A 24,402-nucleotide genomic window follows, 5' to 3' on the forward strand; every position below is an offset into this window, starting at 1 on the left:
GATTGACTGTCGCAACCATGTTTGTAACCAAACATAGAGTTATAAGACCCCAAAAGCTGGCCCTGAGTCGAGTATTCTCCAGTGGACATTGAATAGAATACCTGGCATAACATCAATCATTTCAACAGTAACAGCGAGAGCAAGGCAGAGCTAAGATTTTACCTTCAGCTTTTTAGAGACATCTCCTTTCCCTTTCTCCTTTTGGACTACCCTAGAAACGTGGGGCTGCACAGACTAATAGAAAGCACTCTGTACTTGGTGCCAGGAAGTCTCCACTTACAAGCTGTGAGTCCTTAAATCACTTCACCTTAAGCTCTTTGATCATCATTCAGTTTGTTCATTTAACAGATATGTATTAGTATAGAATACATGTGCTTATTATATATTAATACACAAGACATACATATAAAGCATATAATGCATATTATGTATTAATATATAACACATATGTTTATTATTATTTTAATGGATATATTGGATATCTACCACATGACAGGCACTGTGCTAAGTAATTAAAAATACAACAAATCCTTGGGGCCAGCCCAGTGGTGCAGCACTTAAGTTTGTATGCTCTGCTTTGGCGGCCCAGGGTTCACCAGTTTCAGATCACAGGCGTGGACCTATGCACCACTTGTCAAGTCGTGCTGTGGCAGATGTACCACCTATAAAAGAGAAGAAGATGGGCACAGATGTTAGCTCAGGGCCAGTCTTCCTCAGCAAAAAGAGGAGGATTGGCGACAGATATTAGCTCAGCATTAATCTTCCTCGGAAAAAAAAAATACAACAAATCCTACCAGATGCTTAGTTTCTTATGTAAGAGATGCAAACTAAAACTAACTGTGCTGAGATAATATTTTTCTGCTCTCAGATTGCCAGACATCCAAACGTTCTACAACACATATGGGTGAGGCCCAGGGGAAACAGGGATGCTTGTACATTGCAGGTGGGAGTATAAAGTGGTACAACCCCACGGAGGGCAATTGAGAAAATTTGATAAAATACAAACCCATATGCCCTTTGTACCAGCAATTTGTTTCTGAGAAATCCTTCAGATGTTCTCGAACTCATAAAAAGTAACATATGTATATGACAGCTATCATTGCAGCATTGTTTATAATAGCAAAAGATTAAAAATAGCTTAAATGGCCATAAGTACAGGCCTGGATCAGCCATAGAGTGAAACACTGGACATCAGTGACAAGGAATGAGGACTCTCTCTAAGTTCTGAAATGGAAAATGGCCAAGACAGATGGGTGAATAGAAAAAGCAAAGTACAGGACAGTGTGTAGAGTGTTTTAACGTAACACTAATGGTAGTATATTAATACAAATACTGTAGTTATGTAGAGTAATACTAATGGTAGTACAGTAATACAGATAGTATTAGTTATATACCAATATAATAAAAGAATATAATAGTAACAGTAATACCAAAAATTACTACAGTTTGTGTGCATAAAATCTTGTATAGGCATTTAAACAGAAATCTCTGGAAAGATTTTAAAAAACCAATATAAGGAGTTCTTTCTTTCTTTCAACGTAGGTAAGAAACCAGGCACATGGGAACAGGGATGGGAATAAAACTTTTTACTGAATATCTTTTGAGAATTTTTGAACCACATGAATGTATAACCTATTCAAAAATTGAAATAAATACGTATAATTTAAAAAATAACAACAGTGCAATGAATGTGAAGAAGGAGAAGGAATGGGGAGTACAGGAACAGGTAACAGGGCACCTGACTTCGTGTGCAGAGGACGTCCCTGAGGAGGTAACTTTCAAATTGAGACTTGAAGGATAAGTAGGCAAAGGGGCAAATGGGTGAAGAAGGGCTGTCCAGGAAAAGGGCCCCGTGGACGAAAGCCCTGGGGAGGGAAAGAGCTTCACATGCGAGGAATGGAAACGCATGCAGTGCAGCTGGAATGCAGACACAGCGTGGAGGGAGGCGGGGGAAGCGGTAGCCATATAACAGGTCAGGGGCCAGATTACGCAGGCTATGTTAAAAAATTTGGCCTTTATCTGAAGGGCAGTGGGAAGCCATTGAAAGGGTTTAAGCAGGAAAGTGATGGGATCAAGGTTATGTTTTGAATAGATTACTCTGGAGCCTATGAGGAGAAATGACCGGGGGAAGCAAGAGTGGATGTTGACAACTCATATATCTGACAAAACGCTTTGGAGAACTATTCGGTGGTTTCTTATAAAGTTAAACATACACCTACCCTATGACCCGGCAATTTCATTCCTAGCTATTTATCCAAGTTAAATGAAAACATATGTTCACAAAAGTATTTGTACAAGAATTTTTATAGCAGCTGTATTTGCAATAGCAAAAATTATGCCCCCAAACCCCTACATATTTCTATCAAAAGATGAATTCATGAGCAAAATGTATTTATACAATGGAATACTACTTGGCAATACAAAGGAAGGGACTCCTGATACACACAACATGGATGATTCTTAAATCCATGAAAAAAAAGCCCAGACCGAGAAATGCATATACTGTATGATTCCATTGACATGAAATGAAATCCATGTACAGAAAAAATAATCTATAGTGATAGAAATCAGAAAGTAGTTGCCTGGGGGGGAGAGGGAAATTGACTGGAAAGAAAAACGAGGAAATGTTCTGGGGCGATAGAGTTGTTTTATATCTTTTTGTACACGGCAGTTACACAGTGCATGCAACTGTCAAAACTCATCAAAGCAAACAACTGAGACTTGTGCTTTTTACTGTATGTTAAGTGCACTTCAATAAAAAAGGGAAAAGAAAGAGCGGACCTTGAGAAAGGTGGGAGGTGTTCACAGTAATCCAGCAGAAAGGCAATGGTCACCTGGTGGCCTATCATGGGGATCAAATAAAATAATGTGTATAAGAGGGTGAGCTATAAAGCTCCATGTAAACTGTAAAGCTCTTTACAAACTGTGAAGCCCCATGCAAAAGTGAGGATTTAGTCTAACCTGACCCATATTAAATTCTGGAGGTGAATGTGGACCATCTGAATTGCAGTCCTGTTTACTTGCAAATGAAGGGCTTGGGGGTGATTAATCATGATCTTCTAGTTGGTTTGACACCTTTGGGCAGGAAATGGATCCAAAGGCTACGGAGGTTCATCACGATACTTGATATTGGGGCAAAAACAAAGAGGAGAGGCAGGAGCTGCTTTAAAAAAAATTTTTTTTTTGGCTAGGGATAGTTTTCTACTGAAAACTGGGCTTTCCCAAACAAAAAATCCATTCAGCTGCTGGGCTTGAGTCTTGAATTTATTTATTTTTTAATAATTAGGATTTAAAAGATACAGAAAAAAGGAAGCAGACTGTCAGTTTCTGAAGCAGGGACCATAATGATCAGTGACACAGCCACCTGGCATTTGGGAGAGTTTGCTGGGAGCCAAGAGCGTGTGGGAAACACACGTGGGCTGCTTAAAGCATCTACCTCTGAGCACAGACAGGTTTGGAGAAACATCTGTGTGGAAATCAATCAAAGCCGTCTGAATAGCTGGTCATTCACCATTTAATTGAATTCAACTTTTTTAATGTTTTTCTTCAATGTTAATAAATCCCTAATTATTTGCTTTAATTTAATGTTGCTTTTTTTCTCCCCCCAAAATCACTTAGGATAAGCAGACACAGCTGGATTCTCCTTAGCCACAATAATGTACACTGAATGCCGTGGCACTATACTTGGGCCCTTTGTCCATGAATAGGAGACACCCCTGCATGAGGCAGGGCCTTGGATTCCATGACTTCCAGAAGAGGATTGAAGATCCTTTTCTGAGCTGCAATGGACATTTGCCATACTTTTATCATCTAGTGTCTGCCATCCAATCCCTCTCTCTTTCTAAGGGTTAGTTTGTCTTGGTGTGATGTAGGACCCACCTTCCACATCTCCAGTGGACAGCGTCTCTCTCTATCTTTCTCTCTCTCTCTCTTTCAGACACACACACACACACACACCCTTGGCCCTGGCACAATCTGAGGACAAGCAACTGACTTGGGCTCAGCCCACCAGTGGTGTTCCCTGGAACTGGGAGTCTCCAGGGAGCAATACAACAACATGGATGTGGTTGGTGGTTATCCATGGAGACAGCTGGAAGTCATTTGTTCAAAAGAGCAGAGCTGGCATGCTGACAAAAGCCTCCTGCCAAGGCACATCACTGTGACTCCCTTGGCCTCACCCTCTGACTCTTCACTTCTGGATTTGAGAATTGAGGCCTAGGACTTTAAATGACGTGTCCATGTTCACACAATAAATGATCATCCGAGCCAAATCCTTTCACTGTACCCCACTGCTTCCTTCACAGCATAAGAATATCCCTGAATTTCCACCCTTTTCCAAGCCTAATTCTGTCTATCCTTCAAAATCCTTTCAATAAACACCCTTCCATTTAACTTATCTAGAGTCTGTTTTCATTGCTGACACTCAAGACAGATACACAATTATAAGACAGTGGTTTCCTTTCTTATCTGAAGCCATCACAGAAATGCTCTCAAGGAGTATCTCAGACACTCAGATCCAAGGCTTTACTCTGGGGGCAATGGAAATACACTTGAATAAATAGGAGTAGGGATGGGGTAGGAGGAGTAAAAAAGAGAAAAGGAGAAGGGAAGGTACCACATATTTCCCATCTACTCTGTTCTAGGACTGAGGATACAGTGATGGTCGACATAAGCAGAGGCTCTAACAGATGCCAGGAGCTGTGCTAAGCACTTGCCCTTATGGTAACGACACAGGGAGGGAGGTGTTTCCACATCAGAATTGGAAAAAGTGAGGTTTGGTGAGGCTGAGAAACTTGTCCGTGGTCCCACAGTTGTGGTTGCACAGCCACACATGAGTGGCAGAACTGGCATCTGAACCAGATCTCATTCTTAACCAGATCTGCCCTTTCCTCTGTAATAAACGTGTTGAACAATGGTAGGCAAACCCTTTGTCTTTTTTCTTTTTACATTATGATTTCAGAGTTATATCCATGATTAGGAATTAGTTCAACTGGGCACAAGGATGTGACAAGATCATTGGATTATGTATTTATTTATCTTCAAAACAGGAGGTAGAAAACTTTGCTGAGCCCATGAAGAGGAGAGCTGGAGGCGCGTCGAAGCCTGTTTTGATTTAAGTGGCGTGGATCCAGCTTGAGTGTAAATTCAAGACTGTTTGCTTGTGTCACACTCTGTTTTCTCAAATTACTTTCATATGTCTCATTTCATTTGTTTCCCCCACTTCTGGATGACAAAACTGAGGCCTAGGACTTGAAACGACGTGTCCATGTTCACATAGCAAATTATCATCAGAGCCAAAACTCAAACCAAGATCTTTTTCCTATACCCCACTGCTTCTTTCCCAGCACAAGAATTATTCTCAGACCAACTGAATTTAACAAGGTGGGTTGGGTTGATTCATCTTGTTGATTTGACTCAGCCTCCTGGGATTATTCAGGTAACTATTAGTCCCACATCTCTTTCCAAATACATTCAGTCTCTCTCTGTCTTTGTTTATTTCTTCACTTTCCCCCTACATTCCACCTCTCCTCCCTCTTCACTCTTCCCTCCTCCCTTTCTCTGTGAATCCCCTCCCCTTCTCTTCTTTCCTCCCTTCTTCTCCGCTCACACACAAACACATTGGTTTTTCTTACATGGAGATAGTATCATGTTGATGGGGTGGGTGAAATGAGAAGTATCTTTTAAGTCCCTGGAAGCAGAATATTTTCGTATGGATTTTTTATTGTTTGGTTTGTTTTGCCAGACTAATGAAAAAAAGACTCTGAGGTCCCCTTATCTCAGGCCAACCAGAGGATGCCTTCAAGTTTTTGTTTTTCTTACCAAGCTGGTTCCTTACAAATACATCCAGAAGGTCACTCTCAGGTCCCCAAGATAGTGGTGGGTGATCAATCACATCCAGGACAGCAGCATCACAGAAGATAATATCATGAATGGGAGGATTTGAGGAAGGAGAAAGCAGAGCCTGAGCTGTCCCGGAATTGTGAGCTCAGTAAAGGTGATCTGATGGATTGCTTCCTCCAGAAGTTCTCGGGCCAGTCACAAGCATATTCTAATTCCAGTGGCTGTCTTCCCCTCTGGTTTTTGACTCCAAATAAATAAATATGCACTTACATAAAAGGCTCAAACATTTCCCAGATAATCTGATAACTGCAACTCAGCAAGCAATCAAGACTGTATCTAACAGCTCCAAGGGCTGGGTCCCCAGGGAGCCCCCAGGCAATCCCTTCAAAACAAACAGGGGACTCCAGTCCTGGCGTTGCCAAGGACAAGCTTGGTGAGCTTGGGCAACTCAATTTCTCTGGGCCTCTGTTCCTCAACCATAAAATAAAATAATGAATTAGTTTACTCTTTCAACAAATACTTATTGAACGTCTACTTTGTCACAGGCCTTGTGCTAGGAACTCAAAAATGTTCTTAAAGGACAGACACAGTCCCTGGTTTCAGGGGGTCTCAAAGTTTAATGGGGGAAAATATGTGTAATAAAGGAAAATAATCATATAATATTTTTAAGTGCTCTGATGGCACTATGTGCAAAGTGTTATGGAAGGACAAAGGTGGAAACACCTCATCCTGGGAGCTCCTCTTTAGGATTCTTCCCAGTCCTGCGTGTATGGCTTTCTTATTTGTTTTGTTTTGATCTGCTTTGCTCACTAACCTATTTCTTTCTTTCTTAACTAGTTACTTTCAAATCACTGTTGTCATTATCAACCACTACCAATTACTACATCACATACTGCTTAATTGCCCCAACAATTATAAAAGTTAGATATGATCACCATGATCACCATTTTAGATATAAGAACACTAAAGCCCAGAGAGGTTAAGTAACCTACTCAAGCTCACACCGCTGGAAAGTTGTAGAAGTGGGATTTGAACCCCTACTGTCAAATCCAAAGCTCATGAAGCTCATGCTCTTTGCACTACATGGTGCTGCTTCAGGTATCTGCAGACACTCAGGACTGGCAACGTAATTTGCAAGACCAAGTGCAAAGTAAAACTATGGGGCCCTTTCTTCAAAAATTAAGAATTTCAAGACAACAACAGTAGAGCACTGAACAGAGCAAAAGACCCTTCCATGCCTGGGGCCCTGAATGACTGCCCAGGTCGCACACCCACAAAACCTGCCCTGCCAGCCACAATTCACTTTGCTGAAGGCATCTCTCATAAAGAGCAAAAGCATCATAGCCATTTGCAGGCCCAGACCACAGTGGCAGGATTTTGCAGCAGTCAGGCTTCACAGGCAGGTTTCCTGATGTTACCCGGAGGGTTCAGCAGGGAGCACTTGGGCAGAACTTGTGGGCACTGTGTGGTACCTTTCCCAGAGTAGGACAATTTTTTGTGTGGGGAAAAGTACATAGTCTTGGGTCTACCAGGTTCTGCCCACACCCTCACCTTACCTTTAGAACCTGAGGAGGGGGACATTAACGCAGCACAAATGGAACACAGCCAAAAGCATCGCAGCCTCTCTTTTTAAATTGCAGACCAGACCTGTAGGTGGGTCCTAACGAGGGGCAGTGGAGAAGGGGCCTCAAGGAATTTGCATCTGCTGGTTTATAAGTCTCTCCTGAAACACCCAAGAAGGTGTCAACTCCTATTGACCCAGTGGAGTTATGATCGCCCTTTTGGTTACCGATTCTTAATCAGTGGTATTTAATCTTTTGCAATCATAGACCGTCTATGAAAGTATAGACCATCTCCCCAGAAAAAAGACACGGGTACATAAAATATTTTGCATACAATTATAGACTCCCTGCATTGACCCCAGATTTTTCAAAACCCTGCTTTAGGATCATATCTCCTCCAATTATAGAATCCTACAATGTTAGAACCAGACAGAAACTTAGAGATTATTTTTGTGAAATCATCTTAATCCTCAGGGGATGAAGGCTGAGGTCATTTGGGATAATAAATGATTCTGTACATTTTCAAAGACTTACTCCCCTGATTGTCAACTCTACCCTTGAACTAGTTGCCCCCACACCTAATTTGCTCCTATCAAAACACTGTAGCCAAGTGGAACAATCTAATGCCACAAATGGCTGATGGCAGGATGTCAGTGAACATTTGTGGAGCACCTGGACAGGTCAGGGTGTTAGGCACAAGAACAGTTCTTGTCCTTGAGAAGCCCACAGATGTTTGGAGGAGAGACACATAAAAACAAGAGAATGTAATATAACACGTGCAATTATAGATGTTCGAACTAGGTTCCCAGGTGACAGACAGGAAGGTGCTATCAGCTCTGCTTGGTTGAAGCAGCCGAGGCTCCCAGGAGGAGAAACACTTACACAGGGTCTTGAACAATGGGCACAGGGCCTTGGAGGGAAAGAGTCTTCTGGCTGAGGAGACCAGCATGTGCAAAGGCAGAGAAGAATGAGACAGTATGAGTTAGATGGGGAACTGGGAATGGGTGGGATTGGCTAGGACATAGATAGCATATATAGCTGAAGAACTGGTGGGAGGCGAGGCTGGAAGAGAGGGGAAGGGACCAGATTGTGGGGCCTTGGCTATCACGCTAAGGGAGGTGGACCTAAGGAAGAATGTCAGCCTGAGTGATGGATTATGGAGTCTCTACCTGGGGATGGTGCAAGGAGGCCAGATATCCATCTGTCCTGGATGGCCATCTGTCCTGGATGGGGGTGGGTGGTGAGCAGCCCCTCTGAGATCCCTCTCATCTCTCTCTTTAAAAATCAGCCACTGCCAAACCCTAGAGAGCATAAGAAGGGCCCTGTAAAATGTTCAGAAATGACGGGCAGTCAGCCTAAAATAGTCTGTAAGATGTCAGTGAGATTTATTCACTAGAAATATATAATTCTTCTCCACTAAAAGATGGCTAGGGGCCGGCCTGGTGGCGCAGCGGTTAAGTTTGCACATTCGGCTTCTTGGCGGCCTGGGGTTTGCCAATTTGGATCCCGGGTGCGGACATGGCGCCACTTGGCAGAAGCCATGCTGTGGTAGGCGTCTCATGTATAAAGTAGAGGAAGATGGGCACGGACGTTAGCTCAGGGCCAGGCTTCCTCAGCAAAAAAGAGGACTGGCAGTAGTTAGCTCAGGGCTAATCTTCCTCAAAAAAAATAATAATAAGTAAAAGATGGCTAAATGGGAGGAGGCCTTCTCACAAATACAGAGAAATTGCTCTCATTTAAAAAACTTAAAAATTTAAAAAACCTGACCCCAGCTTGATAGATTGATGTGCTTCCTCTGAAGAGTTTCACATTTTTCATTCATTCTTAAAACTGGACCAGTTTCAAGCCAGGTAGTGGGCTGGCTCTGAGAAAATGTTAATCAACAGAAGAGAAGAAAACCGTATGAAGTCAATCTTCTGCCCTGAAGATGGACTTCCCTTATTCACCACTAGGTGTCACAAAAACCTTGTTTTAAAAAAGAGAAAGCTTCAAGAATGCTGATCGAGAGAGAATAATTCCCCCTAGTGTTCAAATTTTTCGTGAAAAATATTTTTAACAAGAGTAAAAATTGCAAATGTTCAGAACGTATCTCTCGAGTAGCTACATAATGGTTCTAATTCCTCAGACTACCTGCAAATAAGATGGTCCCCACAGGATCACAACAAATAGATTTTTGTTGAAATAGCCATGGTCAACGTACATCGTACAGGAAATTCCATTGCATTTACACTATTTATTTAATAAAAATAATCTCTGTGATTATTTGCATTTATTTCTGAAGGAGGATGTTTTCCCTTCCTCAGAATAAGTTCAGGAAATGGGTGAAGTGTTCAGGAAGTTAGCTAAATGCTGATGTAAATCCAAAAGGAAGGTCTGTTGTTCAGAAAAAAAAAAAAGGACCAAAAAAAGCTAGGAAGTGGTTCTGTCTTTCACTTATGGAAAATGTTATACAGAATTTCTGATTTAAAAGGAAGAGGACTAGGAAAAATGTGTGTGCCCATGATATCTTTTTCCGTGGATCTGGTTAGGCAGTCCAGACTTTTACTGATAAGAGTAGCCAGCAAAGAAAATTGTCAAGAAATAAAATCTGGATGGGAGACGTGACTGGGATTAAGTTTGTACTAAATTAAGCCCTTACTATGGAATTTGTATCAGCTATTCTAGGAAGTATGTCTTGATAGGAAACTGTCCCAAAGAGGTGGTGGGGCCCCTTAGCACTACATAAACAACTAAACACTATACCATACTCGCTTAGGACCCTGTCCCTTCCAGCCACCAACAAATGGTGGCATGCTGTCCCGCAGACTTCGAGAGAGAGATTCATTCAGGGAAACTCCAGCTTTCCAGGGGTACTTGGTCAGTCTCTCAATCTGCCGAGGCCCCTTAGTGACGACGTTGTTATTTATCTGCAGCTTGCAATGTAGGGAGTGTGCTATATCAGGTGTACAGAACAAACAGAAAGCTCCTGGCCTCTGAAACACTGGCAGTTCAGAAAGCAAAGATTCAGCTCAGTGAACAGTGCCACCAAGGACGCAGTTTGTTAGGGTTTCTCTGAAAATCACCCCTTCCTTTCCATCTCTCTGTACCACCTTCATTCAGGCCTTCACGATTTCTCACCCAAACTTGCCTGCCTGCCTCCAGCTGGCCTTCTCTCCAGCCCACAGTCCACCCAGCAGCCAAGGAGAGGTTGGGAAAACACCAATGTGGCTGTGAGCCTTCTTTGCTTTCGAATGTTTGTGGGCCACCCCCTGTGCCCAGCACAGGAGACAGCACAACCTCCCAGGCCTTTCGTAACTTGGCCTCAGCCCACCTTCCCTCCCACTCCAAGAATCTCAGGCTCCAGTTACACTGAACGACTCGCTGCCCCGCAACTCCCCACAGGCAACTCTCAGCCAAGTTGATTCACACGTTTATTCCTTTCACGCTGGGGAAATGAGGAAATGAAGATTGTCTCTGCACTTCTGTTAACTTCTATAGAGCAGTCTCTTTGGATTTATAGAATTATGACATGAGATAAGCAAAAGAACAGGGCTCAGAGGACACAGGCAGACACACCTACAGAGTCACCTACTCATGCCAATTTTATAATTCAACACGTGTGCCAGAAAAGGTGTTCAGATGGCGGCAGCTAGCTGGTCTGATGATTAAATGCCTCCGATGGCACACTGTGAGTAAGTTTTAATTTTTATTTTTTACACATTGAACTTAGAGGATGTTTTTAAAGTGCAGACCAAGTCTTAAAAGAGTCATGGTCTTTGGGATCCACTCTTCCTCCCTTTTTCCTCTTCCCTACTCGCTTTCTACACATTTACCTATTGAGTCAGACGTGTCATTTCAGGGATCAAATGGTGAGATGACAACAGTTTAGGAAAGGTTTTCTCATGGCACTCGTACTCAGAAACTGTTCTATCCATGCTCAACCAACTAGGCCCTGGGACTGCAGTTTGGAAGGAATTACACAGTCCATATGATTGGACTGGTAGCACTGATCCTTCAGGGGGTGGGGATGGAGGGGGCATGTGGTTTGCTGCCAGGAACTTCTGGAGGGAAAGGTTGTGTCTTATTTATCTTGGTATCCCCTACGATGCCCTCCGAGGACAGTGGCTGGCACATGGTGGACCCACATTCAGCTATTCAACAAATATTTACTAAGCAGTAGAAGATTTGTTTTTCCAGGTTTGGAGTTTTAAGCTTGTTAATAATAGCTGAATTCTTTCTCAGTTTTGTCATCTGCACTTTTGGACTCTTAGTTGGACCTTGTCTTTCGTGGGTTTTTACAATCACTCTCTCTCTCCCTTCCTCAGCCAGCTCCAGTGTTCTGCACACAGTAGACTCTCAGCAAATATTTGTTGGGGAGGAGGAGGAGAAAAAAGAGGGGAGAGAGACAACTCAACAATAAGGAACACAGAAGGTAGGTGATCATTCTCAAAGCCATCTTTGAGACTAGAGAATTTTCTCTGAGGCTACTGCACAAGTGTCTTTCCAGAAAGTTCTGCCTATGTGATGGCTCTTATTGTCACTTTAGATTTCTTTCCTATGCTGGCCACATTTGTCACCAGAGCCCCTCAGTTTCCCCCCCCCCCCAGCCACCACCCTCCCCCCCTCCCCTCCTCCTGTCCTTCCTCCCTCCCCACCTCCCTCCCTCCCCCCTTCCCTTTCCCCCCTTCTCTTCTTCTTTCCATGGTTATTCCTGAAACTCATGCCAGGTCCTGAGGCACACAGGTAGGCACCTTCAGGTGCTAAGTCATCCTCAAGTTGCTCGGTCTAGTGGGGAGATGGACACGTGAATAGGCCATTACACACTGTACGCTGGAGGCCCCCGGAGCTGAAAGCACACAGAGCCTTACACTTACCTGCAATAAGAAGGAAAGGGAGGCGGAACGTGGCAAGTAGGAGGGTCAGAGAAATCTTCCAGGAGGGATGACCCGAGACTTCAATCTTGAAGGGAGAATATACACAACCTGGTTGAAGAAAGAGGGATAAGGCATTCCAGGAAAAGGGAAACACGTATGAAAGGCAAGGGAGTGAAAGGAAAATGATGGAACTGGGACAGATTTTTCTATGTGACTTATCAATTCCATCTCATTGCTTGATTCTACCCATTTACCCCATATCAAGTGAAATGGTGCAACCCTCGGGCATTTTAGAAAATTCAGACGGCCAATCATTTAATCTCTTAAAGAGAAAGGTATTGATAATGTGGGCTATCCATGAGATTAAGCACGTTCTCGGGTGAAAACAGCATTGGGGGCTTATAGGAAACCAGGTGGGAGGCTGATGAAAATCAGGCAATTGATGTGAAATGCAATATATTTTATTTTTTATTCTTTCTCCCTGGGAGTTTGAGAAGTTGAAATCCTTTGCCATGAGGGCAGATGCATCCATGGGTTCTATAGCCTCAGGATGAGACAGAAGGAAAAGGACAGGGGGATTCTTAGAATTTCAGGCAGAGCCAAGGTCCATTTTGAAAGCCTGTTGGACTAAACCCTTTCAGGTTCCAACATTTTTAAAACATTTAGTGGGATGCTCCCAGGCCTACAACCCAGCTGCACTGTGAAGGAAAACTGAGGACAACACCCTTCTCCGAGGGTGGTTTATTTCTGTTCACAGAACCTCTAAAGACAGGAGGCCAAGGCTGACCCCTTTAGTCAAGAGTCAGCTCAACTTTAAAATTATGATTGCATGTGAAAGCTAAAATAGGAAAGAGAAAAAATCAGTTCTCAGGACAGAAATGCTAAAAACCCTTGGGCCACATTCCAGCCAAGGTCCCAGCCCTGCACACAGAGCTCCCATTGGGGGTGGGTGGGCGGGAGACCAGCCAAGGCCAGTTCAAATCAGTTGAGTGTCAGGGATCATGGGGTTTATTCTAGAGGTGTCCAGTTTACAGATAAAGAAACTTACCAGAGTGATTATGCTACATAATCCTTAAACAACAGAAGCTCGTGGCCAGGTCTCCTTATTGAGAGAGTTGCCTGCTGAAACATTCACCCATTCCCAGGGAACTATTTGCAGTAGTTACATAAATCAGAGGAATAGAGCTCGCTAATAGAGTATTAGTTTGCTAGGGCTGCCCTAACAAACTAAGAGCTTCAGATGCAGAAATTTATTCTCACACAGCTCTGGAGGCTAGAGGTCCGAAATCAAAGTTTTGGTAAGGTTGGTTCCTATTGGAGGCCACTCTCCCAGCTTCAAAAGGTTGCCGGCAATCCTTGCTGTTTCTTGCCTGTCCTGCAGCTGCATCACTCTAATCTCTGCCTCTGCCTTCACATGGGTCCTCTCTCTGTGTCTGTGTCCAAAATTCCCTCTTACTATAAGGACACCAGTCATTGCATTAGCGCCCACCCTAATCGAGTATGAGCTCACCTCAACTAGAGTATGTCTACAAAGACCCTACTTCCAAATAAGTCCACATTCACAGGTATGCGGGGTTAGGACTTCCAACACACCCTGTGGGCGAACACTATACACCCACGACTGAGTGTGAAACAAAAACAAACCCCTGGGCTAAGCCTGAGAAGACCTGGCTGTCCAACCTGCCACCTCCCCATTGGGTTACCATGGGCAGGTCCCTCTCCCTCTCTGTTTCAGTTCTCGCTAAACAATGCTTGCCCTGCTTCCTTGAGAGATGCCATGAGAATAAAATGAAGTCATGTTAATAAAAGTATGTTCTATACTGACAGTGTTCCTACAAGTGCAAGGGATGATTATGAATTCTCTCCAGATTGCCTTGACTTTTCCCTAACTTCATAACTACTTAATTAGTAGGTAATGAAATGAGAAACACAGCCTGTCTCATAGGGAAGAAAATTTAAATTACACGGCTCCCTTCATTTATGGTTTGAGATAAGTATAACAGCCACCTGCAGTGAAGGAGACTAGTATTGCAGATCCCTGTTCCTGGGGCTCTTTAGTCACACCCAAACAGGGGAGTAGTCAGGTGAAACACACAGGTGGAAAGCATTTTAGAGGCAAACCCAGAGAGCCGATGTTCTCCTCTGGGACATCGGCAGACATCCCCAGTGGCAGTGGCTCCCCTCCCCTCTGTGTCTGTGTGGTCCATAATATTATTTGCTCCCATGACAATGTCCAGATAATGGCTTTGAATTTGCTTTGTCTGATGACTTTTTTGGATATGGAGACACAGACCATCCAACTTAGAAAATTAGCTAAAGAACCCATTTTACTGGCTGACTGATGCAACATACTCCCATGTTTATTACACAAAACAGAACTACCGTGGACCAGAAAAAAATTTTTAATTAAAATCTGAAGTCAAAAAAGAAAAGCCCCCTCTCCCGTTTTTAAGAGGTCTGAAGCTCTAGCAGCAATAGGAAAACTTTTACAGGCCACCAGATTAAGTCAAAGGGACATGGAAGGTGTATGAAAACAGCCACACATACTGGAAATACCAAAAGGAGGTGTCATGGGCTGACAGCTTGAGAACTATAGTGACATCCAAGCATCGTGTGACCACTTGAGTGTCACTGATGACCACAGTGGTGATAAATTCTGTTGACCTTGGACCTCGGGGGTTTGCTGACCCAGGAGAAATCCCACAGGGGAAAAATAGCACCAGCAAAAAAGAAACAAAGAGGCTCTCAGAAAAAGACTCTCTCTCTGCCCTGTGAACTGAATTCTGTATTTCTCACTGCTTCCCAGGGGCTATCACACACCTTCAGGAATACGCCAAATCACACACCACCTAATAAACAAAACTTTATTTTCCTTTAATACAAAAATTAAATAGCAAAGTTTATTTTTTTGTACAGTGATAAATTAGAAATTTACAGTACAGACATCGATGCAGACGTACGTTTGCACATCCTTAAAAGCGGGGACCATCTCCTTTGACGTTCAGCAACTCGCTCAGGGCGTGTGTAGCAGGGGTTTGCCTGGTACCTCTATGTCAAACATCTGAAAGTCCCCCAGATTGGCCTCAAGGTGGCTGGGGCTTCGGGGTGGCAAAGGGATTCAAGGAAAGGCCACAGAGCACTAGCTCGAGTGCTGCGTGAGCAGGCTGAGTCACATTTTACCTTTTCACAGATCACACCTGATATTTATTCCACTTTTCCTACAAAGAGCTCAAGGGGCCTTCATCCTCAGACCTTCTAAAGTCTCACAACATCCCTGTGAGGTAGGAAAAAATTCAGAACCACCTAGATGCTCCACTGGGAGAGTCCTAGAAAGTAGCACCCACCTACCCCGCCACAGAGCCCACGGCCAAGCCTGGGCCTGAGCCCATCAGCGGGACGTGGAAAGGTGCATAACCTGGGAGAGAAGATGGACCCGGCCTTCAGGGGGTGAGCTGCTCCTGCCTCTTCTCCGAGGCCTTCTGGGATGACAGTGGTCATGTACTGAATATCGTAGGAGATCAGGGAGCTACAAAATCTTGGAGGACATGGCTCATATAGGACCCCAAACAGATCCTCTACCAATTGCCTGGGTGAATACTGGGAATTTGCTGGTACAAAGAAGAAGGGAAATAAGGTAAATCAGAAACAGAAACAGGCTACTCTCGGGTAACGGGGCTTACCAAGGGGAAGAGGCCTATCTGGGGAGCTGGGGTTACCTCCCTCCTGGTAATGTCCATCTGGCCGTCACTGCACATGTGCGTGGCGAGAGGCAGCAGCAGAGCTCTGACCAGCCCACAGCGAAACAAAATCCATTACTGAAGGCTCTGGTATCTGATCCTCGGTGGGAGCAAAATGCTCTCCTAGGAGTTTCCAAGATCCACGATGTAGGCCCAGAAGAAAAATGATAACCTGGGTCCTTTGCCAGACATAATACAAACCCAGACAGAGACTCTGAACCGAAACACAATAAAGGAACAAAAAGAACTGTCAGAGTCCAGTGACTCGACATAATTGGCTGCAATAGCAACTCTCTCCAATCGCCTCCCTCACAGAATGCAATTCAGGATGTGGATCGATTTGGGGGCTCTCTTCCCTAACTGCTGCTGTGGCCACCTCACCAGAAGCCAAAGATAGCACCAACCTGATGAAATCCCCTTAAATTGAGTCTGTCCTCCAGGGCTGGGGCTGTCAAGTCCCTCTTTGGGTCCTCAGGACCCAGCTTGGTTCTCAGCATAGTAAGCACTGAATTCAGCAAACAGGAAGCTGAGAAGGGCCAGAGAGGACAGAGCCGTATGTGTTGGTAAAGTCAGAATTCAGAACCTAGATACAGAAGTTTCCCAGATTCCAGGTTTAGGGATGCAAGTGAGGGGCTGACCAGGGAAAAGAAAGTCAGAGAGCATCTCAAGAAAATAAAGTGTCACCCCTTCTCCATTTTCAGGTCCCTGAGCAAGCTGCCAGCTGAGAAGCCGTCACAGAGATCAGGAAACAGCTCTCCATAGAGGAAAAAGGATCCTAACCAGATGGTTCAGGCCACTTCCACCCTGCCCCATGTTCCTCTGCCCTGAGCTGTGGCCTTTACGAAGGAGGAGAAAGGAGTTTTGCCAGAGAGGAGATGCACAGAGATATCTGTGGGCCCTGTTGGATGAAATCTCTGGAGGCCAAGGGACTGTAGGAAGCTACAATCAGACCTACTTTTTCTAGATTTCAGAGAAAGAAAAACAACCCTAACCTTTTCCACGAATTCACCTGTACAAGTCACATGGTACACCCAAGACCTGAACTGGCTTCCCCCATAGTCATATTAGATGTGGGAGCTCATGTCCTTATAGCTAATTTTCATAATCTGCCTAGGAGATTTCACGGAGACTGTCACGAAGCAGAGCTGATGCTTTCGCCAAAACCCCTGTAATTGATTTGCAGGGAATCCTGGGAAGGGATGAGAGATGCATTAAAGGTAGAAAGACCCAGGAAGAGGTTTTATGGGATGGAGCCAGCGAAACAGATGGCTATTCGGAGGCCCCTGCTCCTTCTCAAAACTAAGAGCAGAGTTCAGCAGACCCAGAAGCATGCCCAGCCTAGGGGAGTCAGAAGAACAGAGCTCATCCTCCGTGACATTCCCTAAGGTGCTGGACACAGGGCTTTATACACAGTTGGCACTCAATAAATGTGCTGATAATTAACTTTTTTAAAAAAAACAAATACTAACTTAAGAGGTGATGGAGTTGCTTCAAGGTAATTGGTAACTGACTCCTCAGCCACAAAGCTCCTTTCCTGAAACCGTAAACACTCCCCATTGTCCAAAATCTGAAAGGAAAGGCCTCTAACCTGGGACATTGCTAAGGCTACTAATCCAGTCTGCACCGACGGCCACTTCTGATCATATAGACTTTCCCCTGAGAAGGCAAGAGATATGTGGAAGAAACACAGTAAAATCCAGAAAGTTGTCAGGGCACCAGCTCCAGACTCAGGTAGCCAGGGTCACCCAAGTCCTTTTATTGTGATTATTATTATTTCATCATTCACGAATATGGAGCACCTACCCTGTTCCTGGACCCTCTGCTAGGTGCTGCCTTGGTCACACAATCACTGAGACATTACAAAGAAAATGGCATTACAAACCCCTGTGCTCTAACAGCAAGGCCAGTGCCCTGCTGCACAGTCCTTCCTCCCTTTCCTGGGCCAGAGTTCTGCACAACTCCCCAGACGCTAGAGCGGAGCGTGAGTAAGGGCAGGCTCTGCCCCTGGGTGCACGCTCCGGGGCCCTGGCCAGCTATGGGAACTGTCTGCAAGCAGCACGGGGAGTTCACATTTTACATTTCATGGGCAATGGAGTCTCAGATGGAGTTCAACTGGTCCTGCAGGGGATGGTTTCTCATGCTCCTGGAGTGCTGACAGAGTCCAGCCCAGGTACTCAAGCTCGGCACACACAGCAGGGGCCACCCATGTCCACCTAGTGTCTGTCTCCAAAGCCCCCAGACTTTCCAAGACACGCAACAGATCTCACATGCATCTTCATCTGAGAGAGCTCAAGAACCACGCAAAAACAGGGGAAAGAAGGGAAATGTCAAACCAGGGGCGTAAAGCTCAAATAAACAGAAAAAGACATGCTTACTTCCAGAATTTGACCATCTATTTGGAATCATGAGACCCTAGAAATGTTTTTCCACAAACAAATGTGATAAAAGAGCTTTCCTACCTGTTTTAAAAAGTTGGGGGGGGGGGGGAACGGGGGAGCATGAATAAATAAATAAATGAGTCATTGCAAAGCAGTTACTGAAGCAAAGACAGGTATGAGCTACAGAGAGAGCAATCTGTGACATCGTCAACAATTTGTCCCAGAGATCTGGTGATTAGAAGGCCTAAGGCGGGTTAAGGAAAAGGTTACAATTTTAAAAGAACTGCAACTTTTGAGAGGCTGCTAGGGGGTACCCCCTTGTGAGGAACATAAAGCATAAATTTTAAAAGCTCTGGATACCTCCTCAAAAGGCAATTAAGACCTGTGCTGTTAGAGTTTGCAGTTCATTTCATATGGGCTACACTTTATTCCCTACTAACCAATCAAGCTCCTGGCTGGCATTCTGGAGATTCATTAAGCACCATATAAATACTCCAGGCCACACGGCCTCCAATGAAATCTTATAAGGAGCCTTTGCCAATTACTAGGAAACAATTATGCACCAAGTAGTTGGATCAGCTGTCCTTAGTTCCCTCTGCAAAATTGAAAAAGTCTCCATTGTGCTAAGTAGACCAGACTCTGATAACATTCTTATGCTAAAGCAAAAAAAGGCACTATCATTCTGAGAATGCAAGTTGACCATAGTTTTAAAGTCAGTTGAGTATACTATTATGTCATGGTCCAAGAATGTGCTTTTAATTGTAACTGACACACACAAATTACACAGTTAATCTGCGCGAATGCAAAGTTGCCAAGAAACTTAACATTTTAGCTCTTCCAGACTGGCGTCTGCATAGATGCAATCATACAAAGTAAAATATATTAAGTCTGCATTGCTCAATGCAATAGGTCTCTGGGGTTGGTAAGGTAAGTCAACTTGATAAATCTCATTTTCCTCTGAATTAAGTGATTGTCAGAAAGTGAATCACCCTTCCTTTTCCCCTCATGAGGCATGCTGCAGTGCAAAAATTCCTATAAAAATACCTATTTTGAGTCATTAATATAAAATGAAAAAAACAGCAGCAGCCTAGAACAGAGATGTTGAAATTTAAGAGGAAGAGAGAGAAGAAAAACCCACTGGATACCTTACATGTGTTTGAACAGTACTTTTGTTTGTTCAAACAATTCTGTTTTATGACAAAGGCACTGAAAGATTCTGACACCACCTCTTGGGAGAGCAGTCCACGAAGTTCTAAACAGCAGACAGTGCACCACCGAAAATGTTTATGTTAGATCAGCCAAACTGTAAAACTCTTGTAACACTTCTCTGAACCCAGCGTTTCCAGTGTTTATAGATTGCTTTGCTATCTGAAAGACCCAGTTAGTATTTAAAATTTTAAAGGGTTAAAAAAGTTAATCTTTCTCCCTGCAAGTTACCTACTCACAGCTCAAATCCCACCCTGCAGGAAAAGCAGCATCGCCCTGGACCTCCTGGAACCTAGGCAGGACCTCCACACTCCAAGCTGCGACCTGCTAAAGTGATCAATGTTTTGATTTTTCACAGCTTTGAAAGCCTCTAACTGGCTTTTCCATTTTGGATCATTCCAAAGTCTGCAGCAAAATCATTAGTTTTATGATGCTGGGGTTGGGGGGCGGGGGAGAGTGGCGGTGGGTTACAGGGGTCACTTAAGTGTTGCTAGTTTGTTCAAACTGAGATTCATTGCATGAAACTTTTAGTAGCATTTGCACTGAAATGCTGGCATTCTCTCCTTCAAAATATGGAAGGCGTGGAGGCTGGCTAGCCTTATACCACAGTTTCATTGCCTTTCCCAGGCTTCACCCAACCATTCCCTCTCTTTTCTCTCTTTACCTTCCCAGAATTCACCAATCTGTTGGAACACTTCTGCCATGTGTGAAGAGTTTTGGCAGACCAAATCCACATGCCTGAGGTGATGCCCACCAGCAAAGACATAAAAATTTTCAACATTTCAACCGCCATATTGGAGTCATCTGCGGAATACCGGAAGACCGCCCAGTTAGAGATTTCGTAGAAATAACAGGCAATCACACAGGTTGCAGGAACCGTGTACAGGACTGAGAAGACCCCAATCTTGACCATCAGCCTTTCCAACTTGTCTGTCTTTGTCCCATCCTTTTGAAGATTTGACCGAATTTTGAACAAGGCCACCAAACCCGCAGCAATGAACAAAGTTCCAATTACCAAGTAAGTGAAGAGGGGAGCTACCACAAAGCCCGTGAGGGCATCCAGGTTTTGGTTCCCGACATAGCACAGGCCAGTCAATTCATCGGCATCCACCAGTCTCATAATCAAGATGACGATGGTTTTCACTGCAGGGATGGCCCAAGCTGCAATGTGGAAATAAGAGCTGTGCATTTCAATGGCTTCATGACCCCATTTGAGTCCCGCTGCCAAAAACCAAGTGAGCGTCAGAATAACCCACCAGATGGAACTGGCCATTCCAAAAAAGTACATCAGCAAGAAAATGATTGCACATCCTGTGTTCTTAAGTCCTTCTTGGATGAGAACAGGTTCTGCTGCCTCTTCAAAATCGCAGGATATCCTTTCCCGGCCTACAGTCAGCCTGACAATATAAGCAATGCTATAAATATTATAGCACATACTGAGAAATATGATAGGGCGCTCAGGGTAGGAAAACCTGGAAGAATCGATGAGGAAGGTCAGCACTGTGAAGGCGGTGGAGATGAAGCACAGGCTGGCCCACACAGCCATCCAGATATCGGTGAACTCCTTGGCAGAGCGGCTGTATAAGCCAGCATCATAGCCACACTTGAGAACGCAGTTCAGGCTCCTTTTCACCCAGATGTACTGATCGGAATTGGTTCCCACGGAATGGCACTCTTCCCCAGGCTGGACGGGGGTTTTGTGAGGCAACGGCACCTCCTCATCACCGGGCCCTTCCATGCACATGTGGTTGTGGTCATTCTGGGGTGGGAATTTGCTGCAGTTCAGGCTCTCCGGCCAGGCGAACCCAAATTCCTTCAGGACAGGTTCACAGCGTCTCTTGACTGAAAGGCACATGCCGCCGCACGGGCCAATGGGGATGTTGATCTTCTCTGTGCACATTGGCACATAAACCGAACAAAGGAAGAACTGCAAAAGTCATGAAATGAACAAAGAAAACAATGACTTGGAAGTCTGACCAAACACTTGCACAAAGCTGAGCTGAATGCTTCCAAAGTACGTATCTACTTTTAAACCAGCCTGTAGGGAGTCCGACTGTTTACTGTGACCCCAAACACGGGTGCCTAATAATCCATCACTTACACACTTTCTTCTTTTGGTTCTAGTAATCCTTTCCAGGAGAACATAAATAAATAAATACATAAAAAGGACCTGAAGAATTACATAATCCCTTTCTGCACAACACTTAAGGAAATAAACCTTAAAAAACTGACTTTGCGTCTCCCTCCCCTTTCAGCTACTATTTGAAGGAGCTGAACAGACTAATTAAACGACTGAGTCATTTCGGTGATGAGGTGATTTATTTTTATCCCCATTTCTTTATCACCGTAAGAAAAAAATGTAGATCCAGGTTTTCTCCTGTTAATATTCTCTCTTTTCTCTACTTTATCCCCTAAAATTATTTTTTAATCAGTCCCATATTGCAAGAGAAAATGTCCTAATTGAGACTCTGTTAGACCTAAGGATGGGAGGCAGGTTGAGGTCTCTGGACACCAGGGGCTCATTTGGCAGGTTTTCTGAATGAAGCACAATAGGAAAATATAAATGTTAAGTCCTTGAAACTGCAAGACCAGCAGGGGAGAGTCCAGTTGCTGTCCTCAATTCCTCCAGCATTGATAAACACTCTCCTTGGCTCCGGACAGATGTTGTCTATGAAGTCTAGAGTTACAAGTAACTATTTTCCAGTATGTAAAGGGATCCACTCCTGTCCTTCAAAACAGCTTGGCTGCTTCCCCAGGATACATGTAATTAAAAATATAGATCCCTGGAAAAGCTGTTTCTCCAACAAAACTGCCACTGATGTCAGGATATGTGCTGCTTCCAAACTGAGAGCGAGAGGATCATTTCTTAAGCTTTTATAACCTAGTTCTAAAGTTCTGAAACTTCCAAAGGGACAGTTCACCGGCAACAGGTCTAATCCCAACCATCTTTCTGAAACCACAATCCAGCTTTTAAAATGACCTATGTAAAAACATACACCTAGGAAGGAAGCTGCCTGCCTGCTTCTTATCTTTAGAAGTTAACAACCAGAACTGGGGATTTCTGAAGCTTTTAGCCTAGACAACTATCTTCTATTTTTTCCCCAAATTCTCTCTTTTCTAAATTTCTAAAAATCACTCATAGTTTCACTAACCCAAACACAACCACTGTTAAACTTTTCAAATTTCCTTTCAGTTTTTTTTAATGAATTGCTGTTTTTGTAAGATTATAATCACCCTGTATATGCAAATTCTTTCTTCACTTATTATTGTAGGATGAACATTTTCTCTATCATTACATAGGTTTTAAAATTTTTAATGACTGCAAAAAATAATAATAATCTTCCAATATACAAACTACCTTCCTGGACCTTGACCATAAACATCACCTTTTTCCCAAATTGTGTTTGCTCTCCCTCCAAGCAACAAAACCTGCCTTCAACCCCGAGGATAAGAAGGAACCCAAGCCAACTCGACCATTCCTTCCTGCATGACCTCCAAAATCATGCGGGACGAGGTGAAGAGGGGCCATTCCGCAGAAAATGAGGCAGTTGTTTTCATTTAACAACCCACCCAAAAATATGGGAGAGAAAGGAGGTCGGTGAGGCAGGAGAAGTTCTCATCTTCTTATCTCGCCTTCCAAGTCTTAGCTACAGCTGGTTGCCCGGCCGGGAACTCGCCTACCGAGCAGCGGGGGCCAGAATCCTTGGCAAAGATAACCCTCAGCTCCACTGGGGTTAGGGGCTTGGCCAGACACGGGTGGGCAGGGGAGAAAACGGAAGGGCGGGTGTACGAGTGAGTTCTTTCGCAGGCCAGATGCCTTACACAACGTTTTGGCTTCCAGTCCCTGAGAAGGGACAGAAAAGTGGGGGTGGGGATGGAAATCACTTTTCCAGGACAATTATACCCTTTAGCCTAGGAAGGGGGCAGGGGGCTCGACTTGGCAAGGCTTTCACGGAGTTCGTTTGGGGCGTCCCCGCCCATGGGGTCCCGCCAGGGGTGGGGGTGGGGTGCCCACCTGCAGCTGGCTGGAGCAGCCGTACTGGATGAGAGGCGTGAAAGTTGTCAGCTGCAGCTCGGCGTCCGTCTGCAGCTCGTGCCCCACCAGGTTGGGCATCTTGGTCACGTTGTAGCCCAGGTTCTGGCACATGGAGATGCGGATGGGGTCGCAGCGCCGCTCCTCCTCGTCCCCGAAGCCCCGCGCCGGCCCCAGGAGTAGCAACAGCAACAGCAGCAGCCGCAGACTGACACCGATGCCCCCAGGCGCCCCCGGGACGCTCGGCCCCGCGCCCCGCCAGGCCATGGCCAGGGCCGGGGGCAGCAGCGGCGGCGGCGGGGGTTGCTCCAGCAGACACCCCCAGTTTGCACGGGGGTGTTGGCTGCCCGCGCTGCTCCCAGCTCCGGGGAAGGGAGTGTGATAAGGCACGAAGGGCGACGAGGAGGCAGCGGCGGGCTCTCCGGCAGCTGCGCGCGACTGTGTGGGATATTAGACGCCCCGGGCTCGGGCCGAAGGACAGACTGCGAGGGTCATGGCTGCAGGCGGCGAGCCCCAACCCCGAACCGATCGCGTCCACCCTGTGTCTCCGCGGAGCCCGCCAGCACCCAGCGCAGCACCACTCGCACCGCCCGAGCCCTCCGCGGCGCTGGAGGTTCGCTGGGCGGGGGCGGGGCGGGACGGACAGCGAGCCCCTCCAATGGCCGGGCGCGGTGGACAGCGAGGGGCGGGGCCGCTCTGCCGCTGGAAGGGTCAGGCCCCACCCGCCGGCCCCCCCTCCTCCGTCCCTCCCCGGCGCGCCCCGCCCCGCTTCCCGGCTCTCACTTTCCTCCG

At 45.2% G+C, this 24,402-nt stretch overlaps 1 protein-coding gene across 2 annotated transcripts; it reads right to left on the reverse strand.

Annotated features, from left to right (window-relative positions):
• Nucleotides 1–602: 602 nt before the first annotated feature.
• On the reverse strand, nucleotides 603–23,915 carry FZD4 (frizzled class receptor 4). Of its 2 annotated transcripts, XM_046685715.1 has the most exons (4): nucleotides 23,593–23,915; nucleotides 20,242–21,504; nucleotides 12,257–12,364; nucleotides 603–662 (listed from the first exon to the last, which is right to left on the reverse strand). In XM_046685715.1, exons 1-3 carry the CDS (start codon nucleotides 23,875–23,877, stop codon nucleotides 12,302–12,304), a joined length of 1,611 nt encoding a protein of 536 aa, XP_046541671.1. In that variant the 5' UTR covers nucleotides 23,878–23,915; the 3' UTR covers nucleotides 603–662; nucleotides 12,257–12,301. The 2 variants fall into 2 exon arrangements, with proteins under 2 accessions (XP_046541671.1, XP_046541669.1); XM_046685713.1 differs by lacking the exons at nucleotides 603–662; nucleotides 12,257–12,364 and having other exon boundaries at nucleotides 15,107–21,504.
• Nucleotides 23,916–24,402: the final 487 nt, after the last annotated feature.

This window comes from Equus quagga, chromosome 14 (assembly GCF_021613505.1).
Source record: "Equus quagga isolate Etosha38 chromosome 14, UCLA_HA_Equagga_1.0, whole genome shotgun sequence".
In the NCBI taxonomy this organism is placed as follows: Eukaryota; Metazoa; Chordata; class Mammalia; order Perissodactyla; family Equidae; genus Equus; species Equus quagga.

Coding starts and splice junctions, on each gene's coding strand:
- FZD4 (XM_046685713.1), bottom strand. CDS start 23,877: ATGGCCTGGCGGGGCGCGGGGCCGAGCGTCCCGGGGGCGCCTGGGGGC. Junction 21,505..23,592: donor GCTGCTCCAGCCAGCTGCAG/GTGGGCACCCCA, acceptor TGACTTTTGCAG/TTCTTCCTTTGTTCGGTTTA.